Here is a 15,213-nt window from a genome sequence, read left to right as displayed (position 1 = left end):
AGAAACAGGAGACGATTCCTGGCTAAGCAAACTGCTTCCCCTACTTGGGAACCACCCTGTCATCCAAATAGGCCAATATATCTCTGTAAGATTACAAGCTATGTTTATCCAGCAAGGAAAACTTCTCTCTGAAATCTAATAGCCCCTCATATTAACTCTCATTACTCCCAGACACTCTCTGGAAGAACCAACTTGTTGGAGAAGTGTCAAAATCTGAGGCTGGTCTGTGAGATGACAGATCTGCTATTCACAGCAGCAACACTCTGGATTGCACAAGCCACTATGGGTACCACAGCTCAAATCAACTATCACCTTCAGATGAGCTGAAAATGTTCTTCAAGAAAACTTTGGTGGCCATAGAGTTTTTTTTGCTTTAAACATCTTACAGTCAACTTCAGAAATTCACTTCTGAAGTGGAAAAAAAGAGTATTTTTTATATATATATATATGTATACATTCAAATTCAGAAAGTCACTTCCAAAGCTAAAACCACAGTTGCACTTGCTGTGGATTTTAGAGAAAAAGTATTATCCTGGCTCTTTCATTCCAGGAGCACATGCTTTAAAGAGGAGAAGGCCCACACCAGGACCCACATATACAAGTTCAGCTCAGGAGCTTGGGAAAGCTGGCTCTGAGGTGTGGGAGGGGACTGTCCACCCACTTCTACCCTTCACCCTCCTTTTTAACAAGACACAGTGGGTTTCTTCTTTCTGGGAAGGCTGTTGCATAAGGTGTATTAAAAAAAACAACACCATCAAAAAACCACTGTCAAGAAACATAATAACCAGAAAAAAAACCGTCTATTGTTTGTTTCAACTGAGAAAAACTGGAGCAACATTCACGACCGGGAACAAGGTTTCTCAGAATTATTCTTCAAGAGACGGATCTATCAGCTTCCAGCTGGACACAACAGGGCTGCCTTGGTCTTGCAAAAGACAGTTTCATTCAAAATGGTCTTGTTACTGGTGATGATGTTACAGATTACTCACACACTGTCTATATTCAAGCCAGAAGCTCCATTTTCACAGCGTACAGCACATGTTTTGCTGAAAGTAGACATCAGAACACATTAAACATTTCTGTTGATCAGGAGAAATCCGAAAAAAACTCCAAAACTTTGGAATAGTTATGATCTGGCTATGGATTTCAGGTCTGATCCCCAGTGAAAGCCCACAGTCACAATACAGATATCTGAGCTTAGAAAAGGCCTCAGTCCCTTTCCAGACTTTGAACAAATGGCCTCATTTGCAATTTTAACCATGACATTCACCTGCCCTCCATTTGCACATGGAGACATGAGCAGGGTTTCAGCAACATGGAGATCAGTTCTGAGCTGTAGACAGACAATTAGAAATAATGTGTCATAACTAAACTGGCTTATTTGCACAGCACAAAGCTGCATGTACAACTTCTCTGAACTCCCCGTGGGGACCATCTGATGGATTCTTGTGGAAGAGCTCTGCCAGATGTCCAGGCACTGTACGTGTGCCCTGGTGTCACGTGTCCATCCGGCACGCACTGGTTAAAAAAAAAAAAAAAAATCAGCTTAAGGTGTTTTAACTTACTGGCCCTTTTGGAGTGCTTGCAGAAACTAACACACTGAGAGGAGCAAAAAGGAAGCAGTCACTAAGAAGTGGTACGGGGACACAGGCAGCCAATTCTGGCATGGTGAAACTGAATACTCTGCCCCATTTTACAGAAGTGAGCAACTTTGGGAAACTGCTGTCAGACCCTTTTCCCAATTAGGGAATCAGCGGTTTCCCTGCAGGGGCCAGGACAGGATTTTTCTCTTGTGACATGCTGGTTGGCAGCAGTGAACACTATTTTTGTTTTCCTCTGAGACACAAGAGACTTGCTTACAGCTTCAGATGGGATGTCACACACCAGTTCCAGCAGCTTGGAATAGACCAGTGAGGATTAAACCAATTTCAAAATCAAGGAGATGTCTTTCCTGCCTTGGTAAGGATGGGCATAGTTGCAGAAAGCCTTCCTGCAAATCATCTGGGCACTTCTCGTAACATCTTCCTGCTCGGAGAGGGGCCGACAACACTGGTGACACCTGCAAATCCCATACCTGTAGCACAGTACAAAGTGTAACGTTCAGTCTTGCCTACTATGGGCTTTAAGGATGCCCGAGAGTACAGGGGAATAATTTCAGACTGAGGAGAAGCATAGATGGAATAGCCATTTTCTGTAACCTTTGTACACACAATCCCTGCACATCTTTTCCAGTGCTCGGGAGGCACTAAGCTGAATGGCACAACAGAGCCCTTCCTCTCCCAGATGAGAGGGAGCCCATGGCTGCAATGAAAACCATCACTGTCTCATTGCCATGCGTTGATCCACATCACATGAGTCTGAAGGACCTTGTTCCAGATCCTGACAGGCAGGCATCCCTAAATCACACACTTGCCATCACAGGGGGCAATGACTGGCCTTCATCTCATTAATCTCAACAGGCACTGCAGCCTCCAGCCAGGAGGGCTGCTGGGCCCCTTTACTCCAGAACAACATGCGGTGGATCAGCATTACTAAGCACGGACTACTGATGTCCATGCACACCATGGGTAACAGTTAATTTTCCAAGGCTGTTTATTTAGCATATGAACATTTTTTATTTATACAGGACATATTTGCATGAAAGCTGTTATGTCCCTTGGTTTCTGCTCCACACAGAGCAGAGACTAGTTACAGCGATGTTCACTGCTGTATGTTATGCAGGAAGGAAACGCTGGTGTCAGCAGGAACTCTGTGTGTTTTAAAAATCTGACTCGAATGTCATTTCCGTCTCCTCCTGATCTCAGCATTGGATGCCATGCTTTGACAGCAAGGGAGAGATATAAATCCCACTGGAGACAGTGGGAAGGCTCCCATGTGCTTCATTAAGTTTCAAGCATTTTCAAATGCATAGTTCAAAGAAAAGGAAAAAGCAAAACCAAAAGCTCTCCCCTCAAACCTTTCCACACGAGCTACACAAGCGAGCCTGGCCGTGCTAACCCAGGTCCCTGTCTCCTCCTGCAGCGCCACGCACAGCCCGCGTGCCGCTAGATGGCACGTCCCGTCACCCAGCACCAGCCACAGCTCCGTGCCTGCCAAACCTGCCCAAGTCCTACACCTGCCATGCTGCGCTGCAACTGGGTGCTGAAATAAATACCTGTACCAAGATAAAAATGTTTTACACAAGATCAGCCGTAGCTCCAGGCTGACCGAACCCTTTCTGAGGGGGTCTGATGCCCATCCTGGGAAGGGATCAGGCGACAGTGGCTGCCTGTCCCAACAGCCGCAATGCACAGGGTGCAACACAGAGCCACCCATGGTGGCCCGTCCTGCGTCAGACCCAGCCTTCATCGGATCTGGCACCCCTGCTTCAGCAGTATGGCGTTACCTCGGCCAACACCAAGTGTGTCGGACGGGAAGACCTGGTCACTGCTGTAATATTGATTTGACAAAATCTGCAGAAGTGCACGCCCACTGCTGCTGTCATTGTTACAGCTACAGGCTGACTTAGACCCTGGAGCACGGCCTCTGGAAATAAGTCTTGACTTCCACTGCTGGAGCTTCCCCAAAACCTGTGCACACCCGCACCACCACAATGCAAACCCTGCCACAGACCACAAGCACAAGGACTCCTATTTGGCCCTGCTAGGAAGTCACTGGTCACAGGGCACCTGGAGAAAAAAAAACAGTGGGTCCTTTGAAAACAATGCCATGTAACTCACCCTCTGATAAACACAACATTTTATTTCCCAGCATAGTCTTCAGGTACCCTCCACTCGAATAATATTTGATTTTTTGAGAAAACCAAGTCTTGGGGAAAGAACAGCCTTGTCAGATATATTTTGGCATATTTTTAAAGCAAGGGTGACAAACATCATTAGACTGTCACAAACACAGAAAATAAAAATTTGTTTGGTTTCCAGGTTAAAGGGATGCTGAGCTCATACCACTCACTTCTGTTATAAACCAGATAAGGAAGCTCAGCAATAACACTGGTCCCTGTAGAAAATGCTATTTAGTGAAAAGTTTATATTGAAAGCAGCTTCCCCCCCTCTTCCCTCCCCCCCCCGTTTAAGTGTCTGATTCGTATAGAAATGTCCTTCCCCAAAGCTCTGAGATGAAACTCCAATTACTGAAAATTTTTTCTTCCCCAAAGTGAGGCAGTGGTACATCAAAAAAAGCACAGGCCAACCCACTACACAAGGTATTTGTGCTACAGTTTTTTCCAAGGCCCCACAGCATCATCTCCAAACCAAAAGCTCTTCCCTTTGGTTCTTTGAAACCTGCTCTAAAACTTTTAAATGCCCTGCATAAAGCACAGCCCCGCTGCCTGAGGTGGTCTAGCTAAGACACCAAACGAGCGTGTTACGAGTGAAACAAGGCGATAACTGTACCATTTGACTTTGGAGCCATTCAATCAGAGCCTCTGCCGTCGAGTCTGGGACCTGGCAGCGCAGCCCCTCTCTCTCATCCACTTCCATCATCTCCAGCAAGCCCCGTAAGTCCTCCACTAGGTGCAGGGCCCGTAGCCCCCCCATGAATGGAGAGGTAGGGGACTGGCAGTCAAAGATGCCGTTGGAGTACTCCAGTGCCTTCGAACCTGGAGGGAGCAAAAAAAAAAAATCACATGAGGTCAAGCACGAGACAAGCAGGTCAGACCTGCAGCAAGGCTGAGAAACGCTAGGCGGCATTTGCTCCCAGCGGGTATTTATCTGAACCAAACTCAGCATTGGTGCTGGATTCTCCCCGCGCCATGTGGCAATTCGGAGAAGGGCAAGCCCTCGCTGTTGTGCTAGGTGGACAGAAGCTCCATCAGGAAGGAGGTGGGCTGATTCAAGAGTGGACATGTACACCACAACCGTGCCCATGGGTTCAAGGCATGGGCTCGGTTCCTGCTACCTGGGATGCATCAGAGGTGGAAAGGAACAGACTCTGGTAACACTTTGAGTCACCTTGTAGAGGTTGCATGACCCAAGGCAGACACTGATGGTTTCCAGAGAAAACCATGCTCGGCACTTTTTTTTCCCATGTAGAAATATGTTATGCTGCTCCAAGGCAGTGGAAATTTTTTTTTTAAAAGAACAAAGAAAAATACAAAGATAAATAAAAAGAGTGAATCACTTCTACATGAGAATAAATTTTAAACCCAACAGGTTGACATGGTAGCACTAACATCTGCATGCTAATAAAGAGAAAAATCTCTTATTGGCATAAACTCACAGTACATACACTTGACCTACATTGAAAGTTGCTATATATTAAGTAAGGAAGGAAACTACAAATTCAGGATTAAGGTTGATTTAAGTCAACCTAAGCTAATTCCAACTATAATTTCAGCATACTGATTTGTGACCTTAATACTGTAATGCCTCGGCACAATGAGACATGTTCATGACAGAGCGTCAGCTTTTGTACTGTCAACTTTTGGAAACTACAGTGATATGCTATATATGCACTTCCATGAACTTTCATTCACCTCATCTGGTAAACCACAGAACTGCAAGTATTCTGCTAATTCCCTCTGAAAAAAAGTGAAGAGAAAAAAATCCCCACAACAGCATAGGAGTTGATATCCCTTTGTTATATTACTTTATAAGCAAGCCTGCTCAGACACACAGGTAAATTAAGCCTGTGGTGACTTAAACATCCCAACATCAGATTTTATTTTTATATTAAACCTCATCCTGCCATAACCAACAGGCTCTTGGAAACACAGATACATGATCGGATCCAAATACCAGTATCTACTTATGGAAATTACTAAAGTCACAACTTATATGTATTTCTAGAGATCATTATGATCCAGCTAACCCACTTTACACGTGTTCCTGCTATGTGTCCTTAATATCTTTAGGAAAACTGCAGAGAAAAGTCATTGTTCAAACAAAGCACGCGCTGTATGATTATTTTTTTTCCCCCTAAGGGAAATTATTTTAAGTGGAACTATTAAAGACTTTATAACTGTATTGCTATCTTTGCAGAGTATTTTTTCAGTTTGAGTAGCTGTTTGCATTGCTCTGCTGGAATAGGATTAAACTATTAGCTTCTTGCCGCTTTGCTCCTCTGTATTGTGTACTTACATTATTTTCTAACTCACTAGACTCAACTTAAAAGCAGAGATTGTATACTTTGTGATGCCTCTCCTTGGACCACTTACATTTTATAAGTACTTATAAAAAACTCAAACGTTCAAGGCAGGTCCAAACCAAATGTTTGGAACCAAAGCATTCCAATTTTGAAAAAAGGAAAGTTAAATTCATGTTTTAACTCTTCAGAGTTGAGAGAAGTTCAGAGTAGCTAGTATTAGGCAAACTTACTCTTCCTGCCTTGCAGCAGCTCTTTTAAACACACTCATCCTGGTTTGAAACGTGCATTGTCCTTGGCTTGCATGGTGCTGTGTGCACCAGCTGAACTGCACCTCTCAGCCACTTTAAGCAACATTTTGATAGAGGGTAGGAGAAGAACTACAATCCATTCAGTTATGCCTGTGTGTGAGAGTCTGTGCATTCCCTCCACTCCATTTATTTGTGATCTTTAAACTATAATGGAAGACACCAAACACTATTACCAGCACGTTCCCTTCTCTGCCTGAAACTCTGCCCTCCAGGTATGAGAAAGGAGGACTGAACCAGCTAAATGAACAAGCTGCCCCAAGTGTTTACCTGCTATAATGCCATCCATCTGCTCCAGAGCCGCAGCGAGCATGTCACTTGCATCACTCATCATCTTCTCTCTTCTCAGGAACGATCACCAGCTACACCATAAGAAGCAATAAAACACCGATAGTGTGAGTTGGATCCAGAGCCTCAAGTCTGCAATTTAATCTGCAAAAGAGAATTTCATTTCACTGCATGTTCTCTGAATTCAGACACCACCATCGCCGGACCAGCAGGAAGACTGGGGCCATTTGCTGACCACAAGACTTGGAGGTGTTCACCACCAGGCATGAACTGGCATCAAAGAACCAAAGCACCAACCTGATGATCCAGTTCCTACTGTTGGTCAGCCTGTGGTCTGCTCTGCCCATGGGTCCATGCCACTGAAGGGGCACCCCATAGAGCACCTCAGAAATCCCACATGGTACTTCAGGGAAGCTCACCTAGAAGACACAGGCCTTCTATGGCTAAAAGGAAGCTGCAACTCAGCAATAAACCATGTGTCTATCTCCTGTATTTTTTTTCTCCCCGGGAATTTGCTGGTATAGAAGAAGAGGAGTTTGGCTATTTGCCCAAGATTTCTGGATGTCTGACAATCCAAAAGTCCCAGGCATGCAACTATTTGCCTACAGCCAGGGTATCTCAAATGCCCATGACTCACTGGACATAGTGTAGATGCACAGGCTATCCCTCCGAAAACGCTGCTCTGAGCTTCGCGGAGATTCACACCGCAACAATGCAATCTGATCTTACCCTCAAACTTCTGAAAGCCAGAAGTGGTCCCCAGAGGAGTATTTCCAGCAGAGTCTGGAAAAGCAAACCTGCCTGACTTGCTGCCTGGGCAGGTGAACTAGTAGACCTGAAATCCCCATGGGCTACAAGTTAAGCATGTTATTTGGGTACTTTGCTGAAGTGGAGCCGCAGAGGTCAGAGGCGTACCCAATCCCTCCACCCCGGCACAATGGACACACAAACCACAGAAATAGCCCAGATTGCCATAGCTTTAATCTAGGACACATGAGACTACTCCTGCTTTAAATACAGTTAGGGAACAAAGCTAAACAAACACCAGGAAGGAAAACTCGCTTTAACCTTTTGCATACCCTGCCATTTGGTTTTTGTATTAGGCCGCACCGCTGCTGACATTTGACCCAATAAAAGCAATTAAGAAAGTTGTTCACAGTATCTCTGGCATAAGTCCTGGAAAAGAGTCTACTAAAAAACAAACCAAAATAAAAATTCATGTTATAAACAGAATTTTCCCTCCTACAAATCACCTTATTGGTTTGACCCAGCTGCGAAGTAGCTGCTACTGGAGGCTGCCAGCTGGCTTTGCTAAAATGCTATCCTTAAAATGCTAACAAACATTTCACCTCCCGTATCAAAACTTTTATCACATGAAGTAGGTCCAAACCCTTAGGTAACTTTTGAATGACAGCACAAAGAGTAGTGCTTTTGGCAAATGCCTTGCTTTATTATTTAGTTGCCAGTCAGAAAAGCCAAGAGAACTTCAAAAAGTCAAAATACCTGCAAGCTAAAGTGTTGCAAATCTTAAAAAATGCAATAGCATCATAACTGAAGACTTCCAACCTTCAAGGAAAAAGCCCCTGATTTTAAACACAATGTAAATATTAAAATTCAAGCAGTACAATACCCGCAAATCCTAAAAGACACGTGGTCCGGTGCCTCTAAGCCTGATAAAGAGCAGAAAACGCAGCTTTTGCAGACACATTCACTTGGAAAATACTGAAGACAGTGTCGTTTTTTCTCCTTTAGGATTTCCTGGCTCTGATAATCAGGTCCTGCTCAAATATGGTGTCTATGAATGCAGAGCATGAATGATTTGTGGTGGATTTCTCCCTGAAGGCAAAGAGCACACAGAGAAAGCCCAGGGCGGCTTCTGCCCCAGGCAAAACACTGAATCCTCACAGCTCTACGTGGAAAAGGACCAAAAACCCAAAGCACACACAAACCCACAACAGCCAATTAATGTTTGTGAATCAGGAGTGCCCACGATCTTCCCAATCTGCATAAACACCTCATGGGGGGAGTAAAGAAGATGGAGTCAGACTCTTCTCAGTGGTACCCAGTGACATGACAAGAGGCAACAGGCACACAATAAATCACAGGTAATTCCACTTAAGCATTAAAAAGAAAAAAAAAAGCCTAAATAAAAAAAAAATTAAAAAGCTTTTTTACTGTGAGAATGGCAAGCACTGGAAAGAGTTGCCCTTTTGGAGTCTCCATCCTTGGAGTTACTCACAGCCCAACTGGACCCTGCCCAGAGCAGCCTGCCCTGGGCATCCCTGCTTTGGGCAGCGGGTGGACTGGAGACCTTCCCACCTTGGCCACCAGTGAGCTCAGTGCAGGTCACGATCAAGCATTAAATATGGTACCAAGGAGGCTACCTAGGAAAAGCCTACTGCAAGCTTAAAATGCGCTAAGGAATGGAGTGCTCCCTAATCACATTTGTTCACAGTGCACCCCTTGTTTCTCACCTTCTGTCTAGGAAAGACATTTACTGGAGGTAAGGAACTGCTAATTTACTCTTGCATAATAAAGCCATAGCTCATAGGCACAGAAAAATCACCATCCCTGCACTTCATCCAGGCACAGCCACCCCTCATGTTTCCAAAAAAAGCACTCCTTGCTTTTCCTAAACAAGGGTTTTGTCCACAGTTGTCAAAAATCCCTAAGGCAGCTCTACTGACGAGAGCAGCAGTGGCAGATGGTGGTACCAACAGCGTCCAGAAGACCTCCAGCATCTACCCCTCTGTGACCTGGTCCTACCTCCAAGGAAAGAGACATGTCAGTCTGCACAGTGCTTCCTCCACTGCTACTGCAAAGGGAGTCGTGCTGCTGAGAGCAGCACAGAAATGTTAAGATAAAATTTAGTGAAGCAACCCCATGCAAACATACTGATCTCCAAAAACCCTTCCATCACTCATGGAGCACCTGTGAGCAGCCTGACCAAGCCTACAGCTGAGAAAGTTGGAGAGGTGAAGAAAAAAAAGAAAAAAAAAAAGAAAAAAAAAGAAAAGAACAAAAAGCCTCCAAGCCAAACAGCTGGGGACGACGCAACAAAATCCCATTTCCCCGGCTATTTGGTCCTAAAAGTGGTCATTGAAAACCAGCCTGGAACAGCACATCCTGCTCTGGCCACCTTCCCAGTACAGTGCAACACATCTAGCAGTCAGGAAGTAAAACCACTGTGACAGAAAAATAGTATTGGAGGCATCCCTTCCCACTAAGGGCATAGAATCTTTTTTATTCTTTGGACACCGACACACGGGGAACAGACAGGCAGGAGGGAAATCAAAGACCTTGTACACCAGTGGACCAAAGAACCAAACTGCATAAAACAAAAAAATGCAACAAACCACAGGAGGGAGAGGGTGGAAAGGGAAGGTGCAGAGGGAGTGGAAGAAATGCAATTATTAGACAGAAGTCATAAATCAGCAGCCCTTTGTGGATTACAGGAAAGAGGACAATACTGAAACACCACTGCATTAATCCCTGTGCCTACCAAAGGGCACCGAGACCGCCTCACAAACTTTGAGAGGAGCCTGGGCTGACCATTAACACAGCAAACCTTTCCCAATATGTATGTTCCTTTCTTTACTCTTTGCTTTTTATGGCTTTGGTCTAATGGAAATAAAACCTAAGAGAAAACTCAAGGCTTTGGGTTTTTTTGTTGGCAGTAACTAAGGAAAACCACACAGTCAGGTAACACAAACGAAAATCCACCCTGGAGAAGCACAATGAAGCTCCTTCAGAAAATAAGGAATAGCTAATATTTCAGATGATGTCAAGCAGTTTAAATTCCTTTCATCCACAAAAACAGAAAGCGAGGGGAAAAAAGGAAAATCATCATTTTAACACAGATGGACCTATGACACAGTAGATGAATGAGAAGCCAAGGTGCACGCAGGAGACAGAGAGGCAGACGCACGAAAGCCACCCCTGGCATAACGCCATCGAGAACACACCTGGGAGGAAAGTACTGACACTACCCTGTCTGATGGACCATTTAAAATAACTTTTCTCTTTCTTTCCAAGAAAACAACCACACTTACCTTACTGCCTGCTCAATCAGTGCAAGATGGGGCGGGGTGAATGTTTTTACAGAGGCAGGATCCCCTTTTTAGAGCTCCCAGCTGAATACTTTGCTCATGCTGACAAGAACAAGCATTGCTTCATCAAGGTTGTATTTACAATCCACCATTAAAAAAAACCAAACCAAAAAAACACCCAAAAAACAAATTCAGCTATCTCCACTATCAGTTACGATTAATCTTACCAGCCAGCATTTCTACTGCATCCCTGGCCACTACAGAGACGATGTTATTTGGTCGTACTTGTTTAACGTCTCTTCCTCTGGTTTGAACACACCAGCCGGTTGCTAGGGCTATGCTGTTCACTTTTCAGTAGGTGGAGATTTTTTATTTTTATTTTTGAATGACATACAAACCCTCCGGCTACAGTGCTAGTGAAGATGTATTCCAAACAGCTTACAGAGAAAGCAAAACACTGCCCTGCAAATAAATCCAAGGAAAGCTTGAAAAAAAAAAAAAAGGGGCTTGTTTTCGGGAATGGGAACTGCAGTCTGCTGGATGCAATCAGGAAAGCTGCCTGAATATGGATTTCAAAATCAGATATTAATTAAGATGGCAGACTTAAAAAAAAAGTGCGTAAACATTTTACATATGTAGGAAATTATACAGTTTCCCCACCCAGAGGCTCTCTCTTTCCTAGATCAAACAACACGCAGGCAGGCATCTAGGGGCAACATGCTCAAGATTTTTTTTTTTTTTATTTTGAGGTGGTCACATTCTGGACATCCACCTGCAAAACACACCACGCTTTAAAACCCAGAGGTTCGCAGATCTGAGGAGAATCATCTGCCTGCCAGCAGGTCCGAAGGCCAAAAGGACACAGCGTGCCCTGTGTGCAACCTCTCCGGGGGAAGGCAGGGGCTGGCCTTTCGTCCCACTCGCCCTCCTCTTTGCACACATGCTCTGCAAATACTCAGCGTTTGGAAAGAAAGCATCAACTACAGATTATTTTTATGATATGATGCAATAAGATGGATGACTTGAGTTTCTCAGCCCTCCCATTCCTACATAACACTCCTTAAATCAGGAAATTCTGATACACAGGAATAAAAAATCTTGATTAGGACTTATTCCTGAGAGCTGTAGAGAATAAAAAAAGGATCCCCAAGAGCACGCTGTTATCCCAGAGCGGTCTACCACAAAAATAGAGTGAAAAAGCTAACAAACTGCAGCCATCTTTTACGGGGAAGGTAGAGGGAGAAAACCTGTTCCACGGCAAAAGTAAGACCCCAAATTTCACCTTGCTGTCAAAATTAATGTCCCTGCATTCTTGGTCCTACACGTATGAGATGACTGTGAGAGATCTGAAGCAGCATCTGGATTCGTCTCTCTTGCCTCACAACACTGAAACAAGACATCCCTAGCAATTAATCTTTACAAGCTAAAGCTCTATTCCATGAAGATGAATGTCATTTCAGACACAATATCACATCTATTTGTGCTTTTTCTGGCTGGCTTAGAAGAGAAACACGAACACACAGAGATTTATTTGCAAAATACATTTCAATCACAAATAAAATGGGCTTCAAATCAATTCAGACTACATCTCTGGCACAGTATCTCATGGGGTGTCTTGAAGAAACTCAACTATAGTGCCACCAGTCAGTAGCATTTTAACACTTAATAATGAATACATTCAGCTAATTTACACTAGGAGTCACTAACATGTCTTTTAACATAAAAAAAGACTCCATTTCATACTCTCCAGGCCTGAAAGAAGAAACTAAAAAAGAAAATGGATCCTTGTTGAATATATTGCTCTGGTGTTTTGCAAGAAGAACGAATGAAATTTAAAAAGTAAAATTAGGAAACGCTGGAAATATCTTAATGGGAATAACACAGACAAATATCTTAGCATGAGGCAGGGACAAGAAACTAGTTAGGTCCCAAACATGCTTTGAGCTGTGTGGTTCAGCCATTGCCTCCCTTCCCTGAGAAGAGGCCCTGGCCACTGGGTGGAGAAGGCAGGTACCTCTGCTTGGTTCCCTCACGGGCACGGGGACACCCCCCTGGCAGCTCCTCCCGGCAGGCACCCATGCTCTCTTGCCCTGCAATGGCTGAACAGCCATTACACACAGGCCGAAGCAAGGAGGCCTGATGAGACTGGGCATGTCCTCTGGCTGGTCCTTCCAGGTACAAGTCCTCCATTTTGGGAGGTCAGCTATGAGAAATCCCATCCCCGAAGCGGGAGCCCGGTGGGGCCAGGCTCAGGGCCCCGCCAACCTCCAGGCTCAGCACCCTCCAAGAGTCCAACGCTCAACCGTGCAGAAAGAATAAACATTATTATAAATAAAAAACAACCCAAACGTTGGCAAAGGCTTGCTTAAACTAATAATGTCTATTTATTTTTCTATATATAAATAAATTTCTTCTTGAATTTGCTGAACTCTAGTCAACGGTATCAAAGCAATACCGTTCTCATATTATGCAAGACTACAAAAAGCAACAAACGTCCCTTTGTTCCCTAACTCTAGATCCTTTCTTTGTTCCCTGAATTTCAGTATTTCTTCATTATACAACAAACATTGTTTATTTCCTTAAACTGATAAAAATGAATGGAAGCACACTGAGGCTGACAGCCTATCCCCGAGTCCGTAAGAAATGTCTTGAGATAAAAGGTGTCAAGCCGTAGAAAAGACTTAAAAAATATTTTCAGTACTTAAAGGGGGCTTATAAGAAAGATGGGGACAGACCTTTTAGCGGGGCCTGTTGCGACAAGTCGGGGGTAATGGTTTTAAAATAAAAGAGAGCAGATACATCAGACTAGATATAAGGAAGAAATTTTTTGCAATAAAGGTGGTGAAACACTGTCACAGGTTGCCCAGAGAGGTGGTAGTTGCCCCATCCCTGGAAACATTCACGGTCAGGTTGGACGGAGCCCTGAGCAACCTGGTCTAGTTGCAGATGTTGCTGCTCATAGCATGGGGTTTGGGCTAGATGGCCTTTAAAGGTCCCTTCCAACCCAAACTATCCTAAGATTCCATGATTTTAAGAGCATAAAGCACAAAAGTGTTTCCAAGATATAATTGTTTATACCTGGAAAAAAACGTACCTCAAATCACACAACTTTTATTACCAACCAGCTTAGTCACGTTCTGCGCTTTGCCTTAAAATTTGTTAAACACATTAGTCACGATGGAAAAGCTAAGATACTTTATCAGAGAGGTATACAAAGCAAACAGCATATACAAACACCTGAAGTCTCTGAGTTTATGGCTTAGATTCATATCCAATTACAAAACAAATAATTTATTTTGGTCAGCAGTACTGAAATCACTCTGGTTGCTTACCTCTGCTACTCTATTCTCCAGCAGCTCTTTTTTTTTGTTGTAATTGAAAGGAATTAAAAAAACAGCAAGTAACACATAACGTTGTTTTGTGATGCACAAGTGAGCTCTGTGATCGCTGGATGACATGGAGGCAGACGGAGCAGCAGTACCTTACCTGCAAAGCAGCCATGTAATGCAAATACCTGTCTGCAAACACCCTTGAGACTCATTTTCATTCTCTACTCATAAGCAATCCAAGGTCAATTGGAGGCTTGCAAAAAAACCCACAGATATACTTCGCTTTAGGCTGTTCATGTTTTACTGGTTAACTATTTAGTAATTGCCTTCAACTACTCACCTTAGAGAGTCTGAGAAATCAATACATTATTTTCTCACATGTTTTGCTTGCGTCCACTGATTAGAAAAACAATTGAGATATTCATTCCTTGCTTCAAGACTGCCAATACAAGCACAGAAATGCCTTACATTCCCCAGCAACATGTTACTGACATGCTGTGGCCACGCAGGCTACAAAACAAAGGCAGCACTGTTGGTTATGAGTCCAAAAGGTAGTTCCTCGAAATACCTTAAGAACCACCAAATCCCAAGCACAAACTCATGTTTAGATCCAATTTCTTAGTTAATACTGCTTTCTTTTTATGGGCTGGATCCAAAGACCAAATTCACAAACTTCCAAATTTGAAAGGGTTCAACTCTGGATTTTGTACCTTCAGGTCCAGGAGTTTCCAGATGCACAGTTTCAGTGTTGTCACTACACAAGGCAAATATAGAGGGCATCTACCATCAAAAGCCCAGAAAGTAAATAAAGTATATTTAGCTTGAACAGTATTTTCACATGTTTAGCTACCAAATACCTGTAAAGAACAACAGAAAAAACAATACTTTGTAATTCTGCAGCATCAATTGCTACATGGGGAAAATTTTCATATGAAGTCCCAGCATTACATCCTTACTCTTCTGTTGGCCTCTGATTTTGCTACCTTAAGATTCATTTTTGCAGGAGAAATATGTAAGAACGTAATATCTGAAGTATATGCCTTGTGTGTGAGGATACTTCATTTTTTTAAAGACTCATGGTATCTGAGAACTTGAGGTTGGCAGTACAACCACTGCACCACTGATACACCAACAATCCCCTAATACAGCATGATTCGC

General features: G+C 43.6%; 1 protein-coding gene across 1 annotated transcript in view; it reads right to left on the bottom strand.

The window, feature by feature from the left end:
* The window catches only part of PPFIBP1 (PPFIA binding protein 1), a gene marked incomplete at its 3' end in the record, with an annotated part of 56,210 nt that extends 49,381 nt beyond the window's left edge, over window positions 1–6,829 (bottom strand). The window contains exons 1-2 of the mRNA XM_082004826.1: window positions 6,660–6,829; window positions 4,392–4,597 (exon numbers count right to left, since the gene is read on the bottom strand). Of these exons, the coding sequence (XP_081860952.1) occupies window positions 4,392–4,597; window positions 6,660–6,723 (270 nt within the window). The 5' untranslated portion in view covers window positions 6,724–6,829. The remainder of the gene's footprint in view (window positions 1–4,391; window positions 4,598–6,659) is intronic.
* Window positions 6,830–15,213: the final 8,384 nt, after the last annotated feature.

Source organism: Phaethon aethereus, assembly GCF_964289735.1.
Source record: "Phaethon aethereus genome assembly, chromosome: 1".
NCBI classification, from domain to species: Eukaryota; Metazoa; Chordata; class Aves; order Phaethontiformes; family Phaethontidae; genus Phaethon; species Phaethon aethereus.
Note: the sequence above shows the minus strand (reverse complement) of the source record. Positions and strands in the feature narration are given on the sequence as shown.